Genomic DNA, 22,594 nt, shown 5'->3' with positions numbered 1-22,594 from the left:
GTTGGCAGCGAATCTGAATCCGCAAACAGGCGGAGGAAAAAAAATGACTTTCCTATTTTCCTGTTTTCAATTTCAAATTTTTTTTATTGATTTATTTATTGGCATTTGTACAGCCAAACACCCCCTATAAACCTAGAAATTAAAATTAGTTGCAGTCTCGATTTATTTTTTGCATTTCTGGCAGGAAGACCAACAAACGTTGGAATGGCTGTTTGAGTCTCGATTTTTAGATATTAAAGTTTAAAAACTTTCTAAAGTTTGCAAAAGTTTTGATTTTCTGTTTATGAATTTTGTCTCGGATACATAAAGCCACAATAAGTCACTGGCCACTTTATTAGGCACACTTGCTGGTACCAGGTTGCACCCACTTTTTAGTTCAAAACTGCCAGAAATCTTTGTGGTTTTAATTCAACAAGATGCTGGACACAATCCTCTGAGATTTTGGTCCATATTGAGACGATCACATCACAATAACAATGCAGATTTTTTTAGCTGCTCATCCATGTTGCAAATCTCCCATTCTGCCACGTCCCAAAGATGCTCTACTGGATTGAGATCTGGTGATTGTGAAGGCCATATGAGTACAGTGACCTCACTGTCATGTCGGGACAGGTTTGAGATGATGCGAGCTGTGTGATATGGTGTGTTGTCCTGCTATAAGCAGCAATTAAAAGACGTGTACACTGTGTTATAAAGGAATGGATTCGGTCAGTAGCATTTGCAAGGAAGGCTGAGTTGGTACAGATGGGCCACACCATTACATCATCCCCAGCCTGACCTGTAGATAGAAAGTCAAATAGACCTTGTTGTTAATTGTAGTCTCAGTTTCTTGTTCTTTGCTGACAGATTAGCATTTGGTGTGGTCTTCTGCACATCTGCTTCAAGGCTCAACATGTTTGGATACTCTTCTGCATACCTCTGTTGTAACGAGTGATTATTTGAGTTGATGCTGCCAGCAGCACGACATCATTCTGCGTCACAGTGCTGGGTCTTTAGCAGTAATGTCCAAATTTATCGATTTTCTAGTGGGTTTATGTTTTCTATTTGATTCTTAGCTTGTTAACTGATCACTTTTTCATATTTATCTGTTTAGTTGTTGATTCTCATTTCCTGTTTTATCTTTGGTAATTCTGCATGTTATCTCATATTGTGTCCTGTGTGTTAGTTTTACTTCCTCCCCTGACCAATTGGATTGGTTGTCTATGCTTGTGCTTGTCTGCCCCAGCTCCCTCCACTTGGTACCTTGTTGTATATGCAGTTTTTTGTTTCATCATACTCTTTCTCTGTTTGTTTCCTGAACTACTGACTTTGTTACTCTTTATTTTGGGAGGGTTTGTGTTTGGTTTGGGTTTGTGTTTTGGGATTTTAATCAGTCACATAAATAGCTTACCTTCTGTTATTGAACTGTTTTTTGTTTCCTGTTCTCATGCTGTCCTACCATGGAAGCACAGCGTAGAGGTCTCTTTTTTTCCTCTTGTACTTTCCCATTGTTGTGTATATTTCAGTGTTTTTATGTAATGCTACCGATCTCCAACTTGTATCCCCATGTAATGTCTGTGTTGTGTCTGTAAGGTCGGGGGGGGGGTCTCATTTCACTGCAGGGCAACCTGCATGTGGCGAATAAAGCTTTGATTGCTTGATTGAACTCTGCCTCTTAATTTTTCTGCTTTTGAGCCCTCACTTCAACACTCACTCTTTGTTGCCCATTAAGACAGTCTGATGCTTGATTTGAACTTCAGCAGGTGTCTTGACCATGTCCGCATCCCTAAAGCAACTGGATAGTGTAGTGGTAATACTACACACCTTTGGAGTAGGAGTTGCAAGTTTAATTACCGTCTGGTATCTAGTAAGGGTCTTGGCTAGACCCCCCCCCCCCCGCTAAAAAACCAAGCCATGGAATGGTGCGGCTACATCTGCAGCCTGTCTGCAGCTCGGACACAAGCATTTCACTACAAGTTGTACTCTGTGTGATTGTGTACGTGACAAATAAATCTTGTTTGATGTTAAAGACATGTAGCTAGGTGAGTAGCTCAGTTGCTGACCAGGTATACCTAATGAACTGGCCAGTAAGTATATTTAGTATGCTACTTTCTTTCTCTAATTTCAATCTGCCCTAAAAGTTTTCAACTTTTTCATCCATTTTTTGTGTCTGGAAAATCACACTTTTATGTTCACTATTCTATGTTATTAAAACTCCTTATCTGTTGTTACCCACAATAAATGCTACGCGGGTTCGGTTTAACAAGCCAAGCTTTTCTATGTAAATCTGGATCTCAATTAGTGTGAGCTTTCTTTCAGTGAGGCACAGTTTACAATATTCTGTGTCCTGTCCCAGGCACATTAAGTCATAGGTTTGTCATTCATTAATGATAATGATCATGTAAGCGCTGATTAGTGTGTTACACTGCAAACTATCAGAGCTATGTCATGGAAACGGCAAGAGCAGCTGTTGTTAACTAAACTGGAATCAAAACTAAACAATAAATAACAAACCACTGTAACAAACTCATGAATATGGTTACTAACTTCATAATCACGATAATGGCAATCATGATACATTGATGACTGTTTTGTTTTTGCATTGAGGCGTGCATTCGTTTGTCTTTTCTCCTGGTGATTCATAAGCAATCAATGCAGAAAATAAATGGTTCTTCATTAATGAATTCATGCTGGTTCATGTACACTGACTGTAAAATGTACACTTATTGATGAAAAGTGCTTCACTCAACTCATTAAAACACTAGAGATAGTTAAGTTAAAATCCTTCTCCATATTTATTACCCAGCTCAGTAAAGGCAAATGTTAGAGAGTCACAGAGGAATAATGTTTCACAATCAATGGGCTCAAGGCTGCTGTTGACATCATTAAAATTTAACAGTGCGTTTTGCATTCATCCCAAGAAGCATTTCTTTTCTTATGAGTAAAAGTATAAATCTTGCTAATCTTAGTTCATCATATTTATAGCATTGACATTATGCCGCAAAAAGTCATGAGCCATCAACCTGCAATACTACACAGTAAAGCTGTTCCTTTTGCCAAAATCATCTGCATTAATATGGATTTCTCATAAAACATCAAACTAAAGGCCACTACACCAGCTTTTTCCTTCATTTCCTTACTTTCACTTAAAAAGAAGGATTAAATTATAGATGGCAGCAGAACTGAGTATAATAAAATATTTATAGTTAAATATGTGAATACACCGCGCAGTTGAGCGAGATTCCTCCGACTGTCTTCTAGGTGGTCCTGGCCTATGCTTACAGACAACTGGCTGGCATGGGAGCACCATCAGCTATAATAGCTCTAACCTCTATAATCTGACTCACTCTTGTCACTTTTTATCAACTGTCTTTAGTGTTTGTCTTTACTGTCTTGTGTGTACTCTCTCTTTGTCACATACCTTGAGTCAGTATGCAATAAATGGGTGGGATTTGCTTAAATTAAAGATAAGAAAGCTAGCAAGTGAACACCTGGACCAGTTTATAGCTTGTAAAGCCCAGGTGAGGGGCATCAGCCAGCATCTCTCCCATATCATGCAATTATCAGCAAGCGCAGGCAAGGGCCGCTTCCAACACAGCACGAGGGGCATCGCAGATGGCTGAAAGTAATAAAAAAATAAGAAGCAAAAATGAAAACAAGTTATGCTTTGGGGAAATTAGACCTGTAGCATACGTGGTTTCTAAATGCACTATTTTCAAGAGCCCTGACATCACTCTAGTTTTATTTGGCTCTATATAAATAATTAAATTTTATCATAATACAGCAAAATTGGACTGAAAAGTTGTGCTCCATCTGCTTGTAAGAAGCATCAAAGCCCCGCCATCTAAAATTCTGTTAAATACTTGATACTGATAGAATAAAGGAACACTTTGGTCTATTTTAAGAGTTAGTTCATCCCCCTTTTTCCCCAGTAGCAGCTCCAGCAGCACCAGCACCACCCAATCCCTGGCCATCAAGCTGTCCCTTCAGTCTCTGATTGAAGTTTGTGCCCATGTATCTTTAAGAAAAAAAAATCATCAACCATGAAAATGTAAATACTTTTAGGTTTCACAGCATGAACTCATGCCCAGTTCCCCTACCTCACTGTGTTGTATGAACAACCAGACAAATATTAACTGGGGAATACTGCACAGTTTGCAGACTAGATAGCTAATTAGTTGCTCGGCTGAAGCACATTAAACAGCATGTAAACACAGATACAAATGTCACTTGAGTCCAGTTTGTCTCTCATTCTCTGCTGTGTAGGCACTGTGGCAGCCTGCCAGCTGCTGTCCATCAAAGACAGGCAGGCACACCTGTATAACCCACTGAAATGAAGAGACATTTCAGATTTTTTCAAACCCCCGTTCTTTCTTTCTGCGATTATAAAAAAAAAGCAATACATTTTAAAGACACTTAGAAAGAACCTTTGATTGTTAAAAGGGATAAATGTGATTCAAGTTTAAGTTTAAGAAAGAAACTTTTACAAATAGATAAGGATCGACAGCCCATCATATCATCGAGGCAAATCATTGTGTTATCGTACACAGATAGCAGAAGAAGAGATGTCAAAAAGTCCTCTCCTCTCTTTTCTGAAGTGTCTGCTTCTCATTAGCTCATGAATTATAGAGCCTAATTAATATGGGCAGTGTAGGGTGTGACAGGCTGAAGGACGGCGTCTCTCAGCCGCAGTCATTTCCCCTTATCTCCATCAGACACTCAGCAGCTTCACTCTCCTCTTTCACAGCCTCTTTTTAGTTTCGATGGGAGATGCATATGACAGCATGATAACGGTCACTGGGGTCGCAACTTGCTGCATTAAAAAAAATTAAAAAACATAATCAGCTCTCGGTGTGATGCCATTTGCCGTTACTTTCCATCATGTGAGTGTGTTTTTATTTTTGTGATATTACTAACAAGATAGCGTTCATTATTCATTCAGGAGTTGAGGAGATTAGGAAATTCAGTCCAGCTGCTAAAAATAGACCCGTGTTTTCTGTCAGTTGAATTCTGATCTCTTTCCTGAGTGTATGAGTTCAGTTACAGTCTGAGATTCTCCAAGTTGTCAAGAGACATATTGGAGCATGACAGATCAAGGAAGCAGATAAAAAATAAAAATAAAAAAGGCAGTAGGGGAGGTTAAATGCCTTGTTAACTAGTCATGTGTCCACCCTCAGATAAAACCAATTCCCAGATCAGCGCTTTGTTGTGTTGAGGCTCTCATCTCTTTAACATGTTGCAGTGCTGTGTCCCCTGTTTTTGATCAGATCAGCAATGAAACAAGTGATTAAATTGCTGTTTTAATGCTCTGAAACATTTTATTCCTACTAGTATTACTACTTTAAGCTAAGAAACATCAATAGTACACATTATTGAGTCTTGTTTTATACACGGTATATTTACTTATCTGTAAATCTGTCCATAATTATAACATCTGTATAACTATGTTTTTAATTACATGATCAACACTTTAGTTGAAACAGTCTTCCATTTTCACTCCACTGTTTTAGCCCATCAACAACTCTACAAAACAAAACAACAGAAATTTTTCAATTCAATTCAATTCAATTCAATTTTATTTATATAGCGCCAAATCACAACAAAAGTCGCCTCAAGGCGCTTCATAGATACAGAGAAAAACCCAACAATCATATGACCCCCTATGAGCAAGCACTTTGGCGACAGTGGGAAGGAAAAACTCCCTTTTAACAGGAAGAAACCTCCGGCAGAACCAGGCTCAGGGAGGGGCGGCCATCTGCTGCGACCGGTTGGGGTGAGAGAAGGAAGACAGGATAAAGACATGCTGTGGAAGAGAGACAGAGGTTAATAACAGATATGATTCAATGCAGAGAGGTCTATTAATACATAGTGAGTGAGAAAGGTGACTGGAAAGGAAAAACTCAATGCATCATGGGAATCCCCCGGCAGCCTACATCTATTGCAGCATAACAAAGGGAGGATTCAGGGTCACCTGGTCCAGCCCTAACTATATGCTTTAGAAAAAAGGAAAGTTTTAAGCCTAATCTTAAAAGTAGAGATAGTGTCTGTCTCCCGAATCCAAACTGGAAGCTGGTTCCACAGAAGAGGGGCCTGAAAACTGAAGGCTCTCCCTCCCATTCTACTTTTAAATACTCTAGGAACAACAAGTAGGCCTGCAGAGCGAGAGCGGAGCGCTCTAATAGGGTGATATGGCACTACAAGGTCATTAAGATAAGATGGGGCCTGATTATTTAAGACCTTGTATGTGAGGAGCAGGATTTTGAATTCAATTCTGGGGGCAGTGTGGTGTCAAACTGGGTTAATGGCTTTACAATAGAGAAGTGGTTAAAATTTGGAGAAAGTCTATGAAAATACTTCTCCTTTTTAGCATTTGTCAGCAATAGGTTACACAGTCAATTAAACGAATGGTTATAAAAAAAAAAAAAAAAAAAGTTACTGCAAGCAGATCCGAGTTATAAAGATTATAAAAGAAGAATATGGTGAGCTTAGTTTTGGCCATTGGCCTGTTGGCTGCTGCCAGTTTGGGGCTTTTTTAATTACCTTATATGAATGAAAGGGTGGAGTGCTAATTTACTAGCTAATGCTAGTTATCTTGGGCAACGAGCTACATCATAAGCTTTGCAGGGACAACACAAGACACATAGCAGCTAATTTATGGTTAGTAATGGATAAGTAATGGATACTGAAACACTAGAATTTCACTCACTGAAGCCGACGCAGTTCTTGGATTGTCTGTACTACACAGCAACCCACAGTATTAGTCAGATGAGCTGTTAGAAATACTCCAAAAGGAACATGCATAAACAAACTGACATCCAGTGTTATGATTCACAGCAGTGCAGGTAAGGCCCTGCAGACACTGACAGGCTACTACTGTTTGTGTCCAGACACCAGGTGGATGAGTTATGAAAAAAAATCACCACATTCAGTGTTGTTATGAAGAGGAGATATTCTTCTTAGCATCAAACTGGTTTTAGTAGCAGGCTGTAAATATTTCTGTTTTTGCTGTTGAAGTTAGACACTGGAGTTTACTGTTTTTTCGATAGAATAAAACCCACCTTTAACAGTACTGTTGTCCTTTTCTATCTTTTGACTGCTTCGCTCTATTAAGGATTTAATCACACTTTATGTGTCCAGTATTAAAGCTGCCTAAGTGATTAAAATCACAGTTTCCACCATTACAACTCTCCCGTAGTTTGTCATGTTACTGTTTATTCACTGTTTATGAATGTTAAAAACATATTGAAATCAACTGAAAAAAACAATCATCTTCTCAGTGTCTTCATTTGTGCACATAACTGTGAGCTGAATCACAATTATTATTATCTTCAATAGTAATTTTACTATAATCCCTTTCGCACTCATTTTAACAACAAGCAACAGCGGGATGAATAGCATCAGTAACAGATAACAGTCTTACAGATTATACCACTGTTTAGTAACATGAGCTAATCTTTACACAATCAAGATGACCGAACTCTAAATTCATCTTAGGGCCATCATGTAGATGATGGATTTGTATTTTTGCTTGCACATATTACACTCTATACTTGATGCTATGATATGTGGCATTTTCGCTCCTCTGATTTTTACTGCTGCACTGCTTTTTTCATGTGTTTAAAATGTCACACTTTTTTTTTCTCTTTTAATGGAAATGGATCCCTGAAGCCGCTGGGAAAATGAGGAATTTGAACTTTAAAAAATGGAAATGGAATCACACCTGTTGATATTCATTCTTATCTGAAGTGTCTCACCATTATAGCTTGAAGGAGCCATTAAAGCAGACTCATGTTGTCAGCTTAAGTTAATGCTATATGTAACACAAACATGAGATAACTGCACTGTAAAGGGCCGTAAAACAACAGGTAGCAGATTTTTGTTTCCAAAAAAAATGGAAGTCTAATACTAAATCCTAAAGCTGATAAGGAGGTCCGGTTTAGTTTCTGTTAGCATTTAATGTCTTTTGCCAAAAAGGATAAAAAAGGAATACATTTCTTTAGTTAAAAATAAATAAATAATATAAAATATCAGAGAGCACACTGGCTCATGCTTTCTGGCATTGTCCCTTATTGACCAATTTCTGGTTCAAAATATTTGATTGGTACTCTAAAGCTTATTGGATCTCCATTTCACCCAATCCAGAAATTGCAGATTTTGGCTGCGTACGTTCCAGAACTATCCCTGCGACTGTGCAGGTGCCAATTGATCTCGGAATGATGATTGCGAAAAGACTTATCCTAAAGGAATGGAAGTCCGCTGTTCCTCCCACCTTCAGTGTCTGGCTCAATGACATGTTATCAGTCATTCAAATGGAAAAAGTTTGATACCTACAAACATCTGCAGCAAATGTTTTCTCAAAATCCTGGACTCCGTTTTGTAATTACCTTGAGAAAGCTCACGTTATATGAGCATGTACCATGGTACTGCAATTTCTCTGTTTATTAAATTAATTCATTATGGATAGTGGTAGTTTCTAATTTTCTAATGTTTCTTTGTTTTTTTTGTCTTTCTCTATTGATTATTATTATTATTATTGTGCTATTTCTTATAATTATTAGATAAATAAAAAATTTTTCCAAGGTGCTGCAGGCATAAGCCAAAAAGTTAGCATTGTTACACCAACTGATGTCCTAAAACAGAAAAAAGACCTTAAGGGATTTTTATTAGCAAATCAATTTGTCTTAAAGTCTTTCTTTTTTTTTTTGCTTTGACGGCACACTCCACATTAGTGTTTTTAATGGCCAAGAACCTTTGGCTCAATAAAGTCTGTAATAAAGTTATTCATCCACATAAGCAAATCCAAACAGCAGACTTAAAGGTGGAATTTGGTCACAAAATTACTTGTCTACCACATGAAGCCACCGCACCACTCTTTGTTCATTTTGGCAGGAATTTCAGTTGTACATGCAGTCTGTAGGCTCAACTAACAAAAATGCTAATGGGCAGTTGAAGATCACATTTCAAGATCTTGGGGTGGAAGTATAAAACAATGACCTTGGCATTTTTTAATAGTGGAAAAATCCATGGATATATCAAGAGCGCTGGATGTGGCATTATCTGCAACAGGAAAATCGCTTCAGGCCCAAAAGGCAGTTTGGTTTTACTAAGCTTTTCTCTTTGCAAAACCTTATATGAGCCTAGATTTGAATAATGTTTTAGTTCTTCAGTGTCAGCATGTGATGCAAAGCCTATAACCAGAGTGAGAACTCATGAGTAGGTGCATGAAGGGACACAAATGTACATGTGCAATGGTCTGCAAACCCAGATGATGTGAGTGCTGTATTCAGTTCCCTCTAATGCATTTACTGAAAAATGCTTTTTCCCTGCATCATCACAAGAAGGGCATTGAGATAGAGCAGCAGCAATTCTAAGTGGTGGCTCTGTATCAGGTCTCTTGATACATTTGGGCAGTGTTGGGAAGGTTACTTTTAAAATGTATTCCACTACAGATTACAGAATACATGCCCCAAAATGTATTTTGTAACGTATTCCGTTACGTTACTCAATGAGAGTAATGTATTCTGAATACTTTGGATTACATGATATATTATGCTTTTTACAACTACATGAACGTACTATTGCTGTGTGATTTATTATGATTAGTGAAGGTCTGCGGCTCTGAACCGTAGTAAAGGGACCTCTGGCTAATATGTCATGTTCCGTGTCGGGCTCGTAGCCGAAAAATAGCTTTACTTTGTTGTCAGGGTCAAGTTTTAGAGAGAGGATTTGAAAGGCTGCTCCAACAGGAACTTCTTGTTCCTGAGGAAAACACGAACACGGTGTACAGTCGAGTCTTAATAGCTTACTTACAACTGGGCTCATCAGGCACTCTTCTTGGCTGCAGTGGTTATTATTATATTTACATGCTTCCAGCTCCCGTTTCTGCTCGATGATAACTCATACTTTTCCACTCTCCTTTTTCTCCCTCCTCACGCTCACAGACACATAACAGGTATGGCAATCCATTCTCTTTTTTTTTTTTTCTTTTTTTTTTTTTGCCTGTCCCGTTTGGCTCTTTTGCCATCAGAATTATTGTCTAAAGGCGAAGAAAGATGCCCAACGGATTTACTTTACCAAATTGACCATCCCAGCCTTGCCGTAATGGTCCATTTGATTCACCTTTTATTGTCTATTTTATTTTCACTTGCTGAATACAGGACAGGCTTGACTGGGGGAAAGAAAGAGGGAAAGAAAAACAGCTGAGAAGAGGGACGGGGGAGAAGGGCAAAAAACAAAAACCAACAGAATAAGCAGAGAGGGCATGAAGCAGGTATGGAGGAGATCAAAACTCCAGACATCCAGAGGCCCCCAGAACACAAGAGACCAAGGAAGACCAACAGAGGGGCAGCCGCGCCACTGTCCCGGAAAGAGCTGAGGAGAGTCCCAGATGAGGGCTCACTCAGCAGCCGCGGAGCAGAAGCCAGGGGGGGGGGGTTGCAGTGACGCGCCCGTGAGCTCCGCCGGCAGCCAGCTGTGCCTGAGTGACCGAGCCCCAGGCCGAGAGGCCGGGGGCACCCCACCTCCGAAGTGGCCCGAGCGAGCCCCAGGCTCCAGGCCCCGATAAGCGGCCGCCAAGGAGTGAGCCGGTATGTACCTGGACACCCATCCCCGGACACAAAGAACCACCAACGCACCGATGTCTGAGGAAGTCCGCCACTGGCAGGGGAAGTGGTGGTAGGGGGAGATAGGCCTCCAAACCTTGGAGGGCCTGAGATGTCCCCAGAGAGTTGGCGTCTGATACCCAACCTGACATATAGACACAGACATACAGGCACACACAGATACAAACATCCATTCCCACCCTCATGCTCTCATATGCACTTACTCCACACTCAACCAACGTGGAGACAGACATAAAGAGACGCTGTACACACAATCACACTCCCCAAGCGTACTCTACGAACCGGGCCTAGGTGCCCTTGCCCCGGAGGGGGGAACTGCACCCAGACCCAGTTACCCTTTTCCCTGCGGTGGGGAGAAGCAGACCGCCCCGACTCCGCAGCAGCAGGGAGGCCCCACATTCCAGACCCCAGTCGGACGGCCAACTCCTCCTCCTAGCCCCCCGCTCCAGCAGGCCGCAGAGAACGGGGGTGAGAGAACACTCCAAACCGCAATCCATTCTCCCTGCAGCACGGACAACACTGCCCATGAGGCTACATTCTTTAGGGCTGCCTGTAACATTCTGCCTATCCAGTCGTTAAGTCTGACGTCACTAGCCGTGTCTGGGCCTAAACTCCGCTGCAGGTCCATATATCAAACGATCACTATGGCATTACTGAGAGTTGAAAAACTGTCTAAAGTCTTTCATCTTTAATAAAATGATCAGCGTTCTGCTCTATCAGGTGTAACAATTGAGTTTAACATCCAGGCATCCATGAAAACAGAATTTATGACATTTAACGGAGTTAGAAGTTAGCAGGAAGTTAGCTTGCTAGCTTCTATCTAAATACAATATAGCATGTCCTGACTGCGGGGTTTTGGAAACAAATTAAAACGTACAGCTCTGTTATCACTTCCAACATAAATGAAGACAGAAAACTAAACAGCAGTGACGTTTGCAGGGTTACTGAAGTTTGGCTAGCTGGTATATAATGATGTGCTACGTGATCGCTAGCGACACAGCTATGTTAGCATAATATAAACAAGCTAACTTTATTTCCACTCAATAAAAGTTAACGTGAGTGTTCTCGGTGGTCAGGAACAAATGCAATCGCATGGCAGGATGCTGTAAAAGGACCAAACTTCAGCCAGGAGAACAACTGAGATAATCCATCCACAATACGAGGTTAGTTAGATCCTAAGGTTTTAAACACTGAGCTTAAGTAAATGATTAGCGGTAATAAAAGCAGAGGGAGGTTAACAGTGACACTGACTGTTTTAGGAGCTTTTTGAGATTAAATAGAAGAAAATACAAAACATTAAACATGTTAACACCACAAAAACCATATTAAACGCAGACTACTTTAGGCCTGGAAGTAGGATTCGTCATGTCATTACTTAACGACCGGATTAGCTTAGCACAACAACAACAACAACAACAAAAAGGCGCTCTCTCACCCAGGGAACACACAGAGAGAGAGCGTCACCCTGTAACCATGGAAACCGTAACGCTGCCGCCTGGAACAACAGAAAATAGCTGTCAAACAAAACCCAAACAGTCCTGACCCGCGACAATAGGAAACAGGAAAATACAGCTGTGTAATCCATTTATTTCAACAATGTAACTGTATTCTAAATACCACCTTTTTAAATGACAACTGTAACGGAATACAGTTACTCATATTTTGTATTTTAAATACGTAACGGCGGTACATGTATTCCGTTACTCCCCAACACTGCATTTGGGCATTCTACAGTACTTAAGGGCCATCGTAGTGTCCTGACACAATCATGGTGCATCATACATAATGCTGCTGTTTTTGCTATCTTTTACTGACCTTGTAAAGGTTTAGTTCAGTTTCGTTTTATTACATTCATTTGTCATGGTCTATGCACAGAAAGTCTTACTCTCATTATCCTCATTTTACAATCTTAAGTGTAGCTATTAGCTAATTTCAGGCATGCATACAAAATACATTTCCACAGCATATGAAATGATTTTTAATACGATTTTTGTTATTGTGCTTGGCTAATTTTGTGGCAAATCAACCTGATAAATAATACATTCGTAAAGTGCAATTGCCAAATAGTGCCTTTTCCAACAGCAGGGGACAGAAGCATGCACCTGGTGATAGGCCGCCTCCCGCCAGATGGACTGTGAAATTTTCTTGTGATCAATTTAAACCTCAGCAAGAGGCTGCAACTACCAATTTCTCCTAGTCGTAAGGAGGTTGTTGTTAGTCTGAATTTCTTTAAACCTACATTCTCCATCCTATAGTTTTCCAGTCCTATAGAAGTCACAGGGGAAAATGTCTTTATGTCTTGACCTCTGTTAACCCACTTGCCTGCCATGTTTATGTCCTCAGTCACTCATTTGGATCATATTGAATGAATGGAAGAATTTTTAGATCTTTGTCATTGAGGAAGCAGTTTCGGACTCAGACCCGCTCCTCATGTTGCATCTAGGGTTTTTATAAACCTAACAAAAATCTTTTAAATGCTAATCTTGAGGCTTTGAAATAAAATGTAAGAAACAACAGGTGACATGACAGTAGCTACATCCATTTTTTATACAGCAGAGGTAGAGTGGAGAGTCGTATACAAACAGGTGTAGTAGCTAACATGACTCGCTAATTTGCTGCCATAGAGACCTGACGTTTTATGGTAAGTGTTAAGTAGTGCAGATAATGCACCAGAGTGAAAGTCTCCAACTTAGTCAGCAATATGTTGCTAGTTTTTCCCAGACACTACCACACTATACAGGCTGTATGCCCTGTTTGGTAGAATGTTACCCGTTTTACAGGCTAGAGGTTAAAAGTATGAACTGCACAAAAGTGGGCTCACTTTATAATGTTGTCGGATGCACTTGGAAAAGTAGCCTCATCCTTCTAAATACATTAGATCTTTAGACTAATGCACACGCATCAGCCTCTTAACTATTTAAAAGCCCTTTTTTCTGTGAGTTTAACCAGACCAACATGTCTGGAAGAGGCTTCTTTGATCTTTATTTTTAGTCACATGGCCAAAAGCGTAACCGCACCACTCGGCTACATCCCGGGGGGGAGCCAGATCTCACCACTCCACCACAGACGGTTTGGATCAGACTCATCTCTGGGGGGGAATGAAAAGGCTTAGTCCAATTAATGGTTGAGATGCCCCCTTCAAGAGCAGCTGCACTACATGTAGCCACCACCACACCCAAAATGAGCCACATGCCAAAGTGTGGTGTCTCAGCGTGCTAAATATATCTGCAAATTGTGCTGTTCGTATTAATATACTCTTTTCTCTGATGTTGTGTTATGCAACAAGTAGCCTGTAGCTGTAGAGAGCATTGTCAGCATTTGGCATCATTATGTGTCAGTGAATCGTCGTCTGTTCAGGTTATACCAGGGCAACATACGGGGGTGGACACAGTAAAAGCTACAGCACAGCAATAACAGCTACCCTTTCCTCCACAGTGTTTTGTTTCTGTTACACTAATTTATTTTTGTTTCACTTTTTAGAATGTAAGGCATTTATTTGAGTTCCATGAAGTGCTACCCTCCCTCTCCCCAACAATGTTTAATTTAAAATTTATGCCAGATGTCTTGTGAGGTCTTTTTTTTTTAACTGAAGTTTCTTGAACATTTGAAAATGGAGTAGGGTGGGGGGTGTATTTCTTAAAAAAATGGAACCTAACTATTTAAAACAATGACAAACCACCAAAGTTCTCTACTTTTCCATGAAATTACAACAAAACAAAGACCAAAAAAGCCACATTTGTTTTAGGAGTTTTACAGTTTGACAGTTTAAATATTCACTGGAGTTTATAAGCATCATCTCAGTGGTCTGACTGTTCTTGAACAAGGAAATATAAGTCTAAAATTTATGTAAAGCATTCTTGGTTCTAGGTTTCGACCATAATGTTTCCCTCACAATGTGGACATATTGTACACATAGTTAACCATGCAAAGCCATTTCCATGTCATCTTTAACCTGCTTATTAATTATTGTATCTGAACCTCAGTGATGTATTTTTTTTACGCAACACACAAAAACTTTCTTTTATGTTGTTACTTATGTTATATGAAGACTAATTTTGTTAGTGAATGTACTGTAAGCATTCAAAAGATAGATGATGGCAAAAACAAATCATTTTTTCCACATTTTTATTGCCAGTCATTTACCTCTTATACAACATAGTGATGTCTGTAATGGGAAAACATTTAATCATTATTTATAACATTAAACACATAACATGTATCGCAACAACATGTAAGTCTGCTTTTAATGATGATTTTTATGTAAATTAAGTAAAAAATCAACAATGTAAAATAGTGTATGACTTCTTTTCTGGCCCTGAACTCCAAGTTCACTTAATATGTAAATGTTTAACAACAATTCAAGAAAAAAAAAGTTATTCTAATACCAGCTGTATGTAATTTAATCACACAGAACAACAGCTATGCCGAAACAGAGAAGAAAAAAAATTAAGTAATTTTTACTTCCCCGCTAAATAGATAAAGTCCTAAAATCATCTATCTTATTATATGTCACAGTTCTAATTATTTGTGATGTTGGCTCTAGATAAATAAAAAAGGAAGTGAAATTGATGATCAGAGTTTACTTCTTAAAAAGCCATGCACCATGCAGTTTAAACATTGCCTGTATGTGTCCTTCCACAGTTAAAAGTTCAGTTAACTGATGACTGTAAATTGGCCGTAAGTCTACATGGTTGTCTGTCTCCCTGTTAGCGCTATGATATTCTGCCAGCTTGTCAACTGTGATAGCTTGTAGGGCCCCAGTGACCAGAGTCAGGAAAGCAAATATGAATGTGGATAGATGGAAGATTTGGCTGATGGAAAATAAAATGCAGTGGACGAAATGTAAAAATACCTCTCACCACTGACTTCTTTTGTGGCCCTCAAGTCCAAAACTCTTGCCTTCCATTTGTAAATTAAATTGTAATTAATTTGTAATTTATTCATTTTGAAAATTTTAAAACAATAATGATAATAGTCTGAAAATGTCAATTATCTTAAATGCTATTAATTTACATTTTAAATTACATTTTGACTAAGATGTGACACAGAAAATATGCAGTATTTAGCCAAAATAAACAAGAATGTGTTTTTTCATATTAACCAGTCCAAAACTCTTTTTTTTTTTTATCAGTTCTGGGCAAAAACAAAACTCTTTGGAACAGATGAATATGGTAAGTTAAAATCATCAGGATTTGGCTTCAAAGACAATACTTAGGGTAATTAATTGCTCATTTTCTCCAATATTAGAAGCATTTTGTGTCAGAGTGATGCTGAAAAACTATTCCATGGATTTGTTACTTCCAGGCTGGATTATTGCTATTTTTCTTTACCCTACAAAATAAAGGACATAGAGGCTACTGTCATTGTGATTTGGTGCCATATAAATAAAACTGAATTGAAATGAACTTGTGTGGGTGTTTTTTATGATGACAGAGCCAAAAATCTGGAATATTGTCTATTAATAAACTTAAGAACCCCAGTCCAAACCTTTAGTTAACACTGTAAGTCATGTTGATCTTATTTCTCACAAATATAATTTTGTGCTGCGAAACAGCCATCGTCATTCCATGATCCTTTATCAGTTGAAACATATTCTCCACAGTCCTGGCTTTTGAAGTCATTAGGCTGCCCAGGCTGCCAGTATCTGATGAATAAGGTAAGAGAGAGAAATCATTTTCTCCACTTTGTCGCTATAAGAAACAAATTCACTCCTACATTGTGATTGTTTGGTGCCTCAGTCTGTCTTTTTAATTTAACTCTCATTTGCAAAAGTAGAAATAATACTGTGCACTTCTGCATTCATCCTTTCCTTACATTTCCTGTTGCTGAATTGTTGGATAGATATTAAAGTTTTTGGCAGAGTTCAGTTCAACAACAGAATACAAGACTGATCTTTGTACAGTCAAGTTGTACATAAAAGTTTGATAAATGAACCTTACATTTAGAAAATGTGTAAAGTTAGATCCTTTTTGTTCAGGTTTGTGTATTTAAACTCACTCTATGGTAATAGGGGTCCCATCCACCCAGGTCCAAACCCCCTCTGTAAGTGTGTCAGTGAGGCCAATCCAAGCATTTTGCCTCTCGCTCTTGTCCAGTAATTCGTTGACAAAAAGCTGTTAGAGTCGCACAAACAAAAGACTGATGACATTACTGTTAGGGGGTGATCTTGATCTAAATTGGAATATATAATAAATGGACTGGTACAGACAATTTCTACACATTTCAGTTTTGTAAAAAAAAAATTTGAATGACCCGTAGAGCCACGATGACAGTCATTTGTCTTTGGGATAGAGACTCATGTCTCCAACAAGATGGATTATAACAGCATTAATGATCCTTTAATTTTTTGTTTTAGTTCCATCACCTAATGGAGTTCTTGCAACACTGCAGTCATCTTTAACTGTACATGCAAACCTTAGCAACCCAGTACAAAGATGGAAAAAATTCTTGCAATCATTGGCAACGTTTAGCGATTCTAATTCTGCCTTTGTTTATTACCTGTTCCTCAGCGCTGTCTATGACAAGTAGATCTGCACCTTCAGCGATGCAGGCTTTTCTGCTTTCTGTCCAGTTTTTCTTCAAGGTTGAGACAAAATAACAGCTTATGTCAAACCTTCTCCAGTGGGCCTGACAAGGAATGCCTGCAAATTCATCACATGGAAAAAATATCCAAAAGATGAAGAATACCACAATGGAGATAATTTTAGTAAATTTAAGCTGTAACATAGGAAGCATACCGCTTAGTTTAGTGGTCATCCTTTTGACTTTCGATTGTAACTCTTCTCTAGCTGTAGTCAAGCGACTGTAGTTGGTTTGTAATTGTTCCTTTTCCTTCCTCAAAGTATTATACCTGGTTTGAAGTTGCTCTTTGTCTTTCCGCAGGGTGTTATAGCTCTGGTCAGTTTGATGTTTGTTTCTATTCAGACTATTGTAGCTTCTTTGTAACTGGTCTTTCTCCCTCTTTAACACAGTGTAATTACCTTCTAGCTGGACTTCTTTTACTCTCAGTGCAGTAAAAAGAACGCTTAATGCATCCTTTTCTCTTTGGAGGTTATTGTAGCTGGTTTGTAGCTGCTCTGCAGTTGCTGTCAGATTATTGTGATTAGTCTGTAAGCCCTCAAGCTTCCTCTGCATGTGAGTGTAGTTTGTCTCGAATTGATCTCTCTCTTGTTTTAAGTTGATGCAATTTGTTTGTAGCCGGTCCTTCTCATTTTTCACATTGCTGAAATTGGCCTCCAGCTCATCTCGTTTAGTAATCAAATAACTGTAATAGTGCTGCAGCTCATCTTTGTCTTTTGTGAGGTTGCTCAGTATGATCTTTAACTGTCTAGTCTCCTTACTCAAAGCATCATAACTGATCTTCAGTCTGTCCCTCTCTGCAGTCAGGTTGTCATTATCATTTTGGAGTTTCTCCTTATTTTGAGTGAGTGTATTGTGATATGGCTGTGTTTGGTCTTCTGATTTAGGATGGATGATCTCATCTGTGAAATTTAAAAAATAAAAATAATATTTTGCCGGATTCAATTGATTATCATGAACTGGATGTAAAAGCAACAAAAAAGGGGTTTATTTTTATTGAATAAAACTAAACAACTTACAGAATATAAATTGACTTATGTTACTGCACAACAGGACAGCACACAGTAATCCGAGGCTCACAGTGACACCTCTGAGGATCTGGTTTCTTCTGCGAAAATTCACTGTTTTGTAAATAAGAAAACAGACATTTTTCAAATTAAACTACAAACAAATATATCATTAGACAAGTAAAATTGGTTAAAAAAAGTCTTTAGAGACTTTAACTTAAGTTTTAGAATTTTTGAATCCATTTAAAAATCTTTAAAACATGCTTTACCGTGTAATTATGTATTACTGAGCATAGACCAGCATGATATTGGTCCTTTTATGAATTAAACAAGAAATTTATTATTCAATAAGGTGTTCGCAAACCAAAGGTGTCTTAAGCAATGAAATACACACACACAAAAGTGTGACGTTATTCAGTTTGAAATTTAAGCTGAAAAACAGGTTTGCATTTTATTTTGTCTACCCACTAGTTCTGTCTGCGGGTTTTGGGGGTGATACTGTACCTTGAGTGATGAGATTGCCGTCCATATATAATAAGGTGTCATCAATTTCCATTGTGTCCATTAATGTTCTGGATTTTTTTCTGTTCAGGTAAGACCTTTGTAGGTTTGGAAATGAAAAACAGTCCTTAAGTTTTCCAGAAGTGCTGATTTTACACTAAACTATACTAACATTCATAAACATTTTTTAATGTTCTAGAGAAAGTTCACATTCAATTATCTAAACATTAAATAGTTTTTAAACCTGCACTTACCTCGCACTTAGCTAAATACGCACAATAACAGTGAATTCAAAAAAGATTCTGCCACTGACCAATAAAAAATGAATGTTAACTCAGTATTATTTATTGTAGTGAAAAAGGGATGTCCCACATCATCAAGCACTTGACATAAACTGATTGGTTGAAAACGAAACTATGCAAAATCCACTGGATGTCTACATTCCCACATTCAAAGTACTTCCCACTCAGACTTAATAGAAATAGCTAAGGTTAAATACCACGAAGTAGTGACTGGGATTTTTTTCTCTTTGACTGACCTGATCGTTTTCAGACTTCCACCTTCTGTGATTTCTGTTCCCTTTTCCCACAGATTAAGTTCTCACAGAGGTTAAATAACTGAGAGTGTGAATGTGCTGAGAAACAAGAAATAAATAGAAATGGAAAACTGCTCACATATTCTGTCCACATTTCCCATCAATATTATGTGACAGAGACATATATACAGGAACTCAGGGCAAAGTTGTACATATTTGTAAGTAAGAGATCAAAGAAAACTGTATGGTAAATTCTGGATTAGCTTGCTAGGTTTTTTAGCTAGCTTGCTAGTATTACAGTAATAAGTAGATATTTTATTATATATACATAGTATTTTCCCTCTCCTAGTTTAACATTAGTACAGTGGCTAATTACACCTAAAAGTTAAGTTGGTTTACAAATTTAAAAACAAATTTTTTAAATCAAATTTGTGCTAGTTTAATTCTATCAAGCACAGAATTAAATCAAAAACCATTGTTTTAATAAATTCACATTTTAAAAATGTCATTTTAGTCAGAGAGCTTTGCATAAGTGTTGATTACCTTTACAGAAATTTTAAAAAATATTATTGTAATTACGTGTACTCAGCAGCAGTGGCAGCACAAACCTTACATTGGGTGGTCTATGTTCTGGACAAAGACCACTGATGCTGTGCCTGGAATCTGCTGCAGCCACTCTTCTAGTTTCAGGATTACAGCTCCTAATGCCTAATGGTCCTATTACCACTGGGACTACTTTGGACTTTACTTTCCACATCTGCACTATTTTCCATTACTCCTTCTTCCTGATGTTGCTTTCCACTTACATTACCACATCATCCTATCTTTGTAATGTATTTGCGGCTTGCGTGGGTGGAACTGCTGATTCTGGACTTGCAAGATTCTGTTTACTCACCTGCAAGATTTGCCTGCTTTGCTCCATGGAGATCACCGTTCACAGCCAGACTAAATTCTGCTTGTCTGTACGGTCAGCAGCCTGACTCTGGTAAACACCTCACTTAGGTTTCTTAGCTGCCCGTCACCACTACCTCCAAGCTAACCTAACAGCTTGTCAGAATCAGAAAAGCAGATGAATGAAAAACAGCCTTCAATACACCACTCAGCCACTACTAATATCTGGTTATGCCATTCATAGCAAACGCTGTTTAAAGGTGTCATAAACAATGTCTTAAGAGCTTTCCCTGCCTGTCTCATTCTCTATTTTTTATTCTTCTCTAAGGACCTCAAGGAGCACTCCATAAATGCACGGCAGATACTGTTAAGAATTTGGGGGAATTAACTGTTCGCGAAGGTTGAAAAATGTGAATTTCATTCTAAATCTGTCACATTTTTGGCAACATTGGTGAGAATTGGCAGGTGAAGACAGATCATTCCATGATTCCACATCAGATGAAACATATTGGTTTTGGAATTCATTGGGCTGTCCAGGCTGTACCAGTGCCTGATCAACAAGGTAAGAAAGAAACCATCTTCTCCTCTTTAAGAAAACCTTCTGACCTCTGATTGGTTTTGTAACTTTTGGTTTGTCTTTTTTCATTTAAGCTTTATTTGCAATAGTAGAAACAGTACGAGTTCTGCTATCATCCACCCCCATCACCACCTCTGCATGTTTTTAAATGCATCAAACAGGACATGAATTTTAATGCAGTGTCAGGGCTCTGTGTGCGGGCAGGCAGAGATGAGGATCCAAATGCAGGACTCAAACACAGAATTGAAACTCAAAAAACCTCAGCTTTATTGCTGGCAGAAAAACAAACATGGAGTGAGGATGGAACACTGAGACCAAGGACACACAGACATAATTCTGAGGGTACGACGCGACACTGAGCATGGGAAAACACAGGGCTTATATACACAGGGTAGTAACGGGGGAATCGGCAACAGGAGGGAGACACAGCTGGGAGAGATCAGGGCTAATGAGACGGGGGAGCTAAGCTGCACACACTAACATAAGACAAAGACTTTCACAATAAAACAGGAAACATGAATTACAAAACAAGCATGCAGACTTTACACTGAGAGACAGACAGAATGACACATGGAATCTGAACTAAACTAAACGTGAGATATAACTGAGAACAAATCCTTAAGCACGGATAAACAGAAACAATAATAATCATCATCATCACTACGAGAAGAAAACAATCCATGAAGCAGAAATAAACCAAAACATAATAAACTCAAAATACTGGGTCCAACGGACCCAGAACCGTGACATGCAGTGAAAGTCTCTGTGGATGCAGTTGTGTAAGCTCTGAATTTGAAAGTGTATTCAATCACTTCTAGATCTGGTTCAACAAGATTTCCTGTTGCTGAATTTTTGGATCAATATTAAATAGATTTAGGCAGTTTAGTTTTACACAGGGTCTCTATCATCAAAATATAAGACTGATCCTTTGTGTCCTTATTTTCCACCTTCAAGCAGTTTTAATTTAGGATGAATCATGGTTAATTTTATGTTAATAAAGAATTGAAAAAATAAAAAATCATATGGAACAGTAAAGACAAGTTCTGTAAATTACACTCTATTATATTTAGGAAATCTGTAAAGTTATAGCAGCGGTGATGACATGAGAACCTTTTTCTTTGTATTTGTACAAAATACAAACAAATACAAAATTTAAACTTTTTCAATTCAAATGGTGACTGCGTCCCATTGACCACTGTAAGACTGTCAGTGAGGCCAGTCCAGGCATTTTGCCTTTGACACCTGTCCAGTAATCCACTGACAAACAGCTGTTAGAGTTGCACAAATAGAAGTCCAGTTGATATATTTACTAAGACTTATATAAAAATTGAAACATTTAACAGTGGGAGAAAGAGGGCACGGCAATTAGCCATTGTAGAAGGTCCTGAGTTTGGGACCAGGGCTCTTCGCTGTGGAGTTTGTATGTTCTCCCTGTTTTTGCACGTGTTCTCTGTGTACTCTGGCTTCCTTCTGCAATCAAGACACATGCAATTGTTGTGGTTAGAACTAGTGATTATAAATTGCCCATAGATTTGAATCTGAATGGTTGTCTGTCTCTCTGTTTTTAGTCTTGTGTCAGACTGGTGACCTGTTGAGGGTGTACCCTGCCTCTCTTGAGTCCAGCCATCAGGTCAGAAAGGGAACATGGCAGTTCAGGGGGGCAGCAAAGGGGAAACAACTCAACAGTAGACACAGAGTTGGATCTGGTCAGATGGTCAATGGCAGAGATGGAGCAACTCTGGGTCCTGACCGGGTGGCCAGTGATCGAGACACAGCAGCTCCGATAAGAAATTGATGGCTGAGGAAATGAGACTCCCTCGGATGCAAAATGAACAGCCAGCGGCTCAGCCTCACAAGGGACTAGCTTGAAGGCCAGTGATGGATTCACTCATGAGGCCAAGGA

At 38.8% G+C, this 22,594-nt stretch overlaps 1 protein-coding gene across 1 annotated transcript; it reads right to left on the bottom strand.

Moving 5' to 3' along the window:
* Positions 1-15,486: 15,486 nt before the first annotated feature.
* Positions 15,487-18,782, bottom strand: LOC147338181 (uncharacterized). Its single transcript, XM_086264148.1, has 6 exons — positions 18,692-18,782; positions 18,200-18,301; positions 17,339-18,082; positions 17,100-17,242; positions 16,599-16,714; positions 15,487-16,245 (listed from the first exon to the last, which is right to left on the bottom strand). The coding sequence occupies exons 1-6, from the start codon at positions 18,750-18,752 to the stop codon at positions 16,119-16,121; spliced, it is 1,293 nt and encodes a 430-aa protein (XP_086120274.1). The 5' UTR covers positions 18,753-18,782; the 3' UTR covers positions 15,487-16,118.
* Between the last annotated feature and the right edge of the window lie 3,812 nt (positions 18,783-22,594).

This window comes from Aulonocara sp. 'chitande type north' Nkhata Bay, linkage group LG2, assembly GCF_057382095.1.
Source record: "Aulonocara sp. 'chitande type north' Nkhata Bay isolate Kocher_YH1m ecotype deep benthic linkage group LG2, A_spYH_male_GT1.1, whole genome shotgun sequence".
Classification (NCBI taxonomy): Eukaryota; Metazoa; Chordata; class Actinopteri; order Cichliformes; family Cichlidae; genus Aulonocara; species Aulonocara sp. 'chitande type north' Nkhata Bay.
Note: the sequence above shows the minus strand (reverse complement) of the source record. Positions and strands in the feature narration are given on the sequence as shown.

Excerpts from the sequence above, each read along its gene's own strand:
- LOC147338181 (XM_086264148.1), bottom strand. The coding sequence starts at position 18,752 with ATGGACACAATGGAAATTGATGACACCTTATTATATATGGACGGCAAT. Across the intron at positions 18,083-18,199 it reads CATAAGTCAATTTATATTCT|ATGAGATCATCCATCCTAAA; the intron begins GTAAGTTGTTTA and ends TAAATTTCACAG. Across the intron at positions 16,246-16,598 it reads GGGACCCCTATTACCATAGA|ATACTGGCAGCCTGGGCAGC; the intron begins GTGAGTTTAAAT and ends CTTATTCATCAG.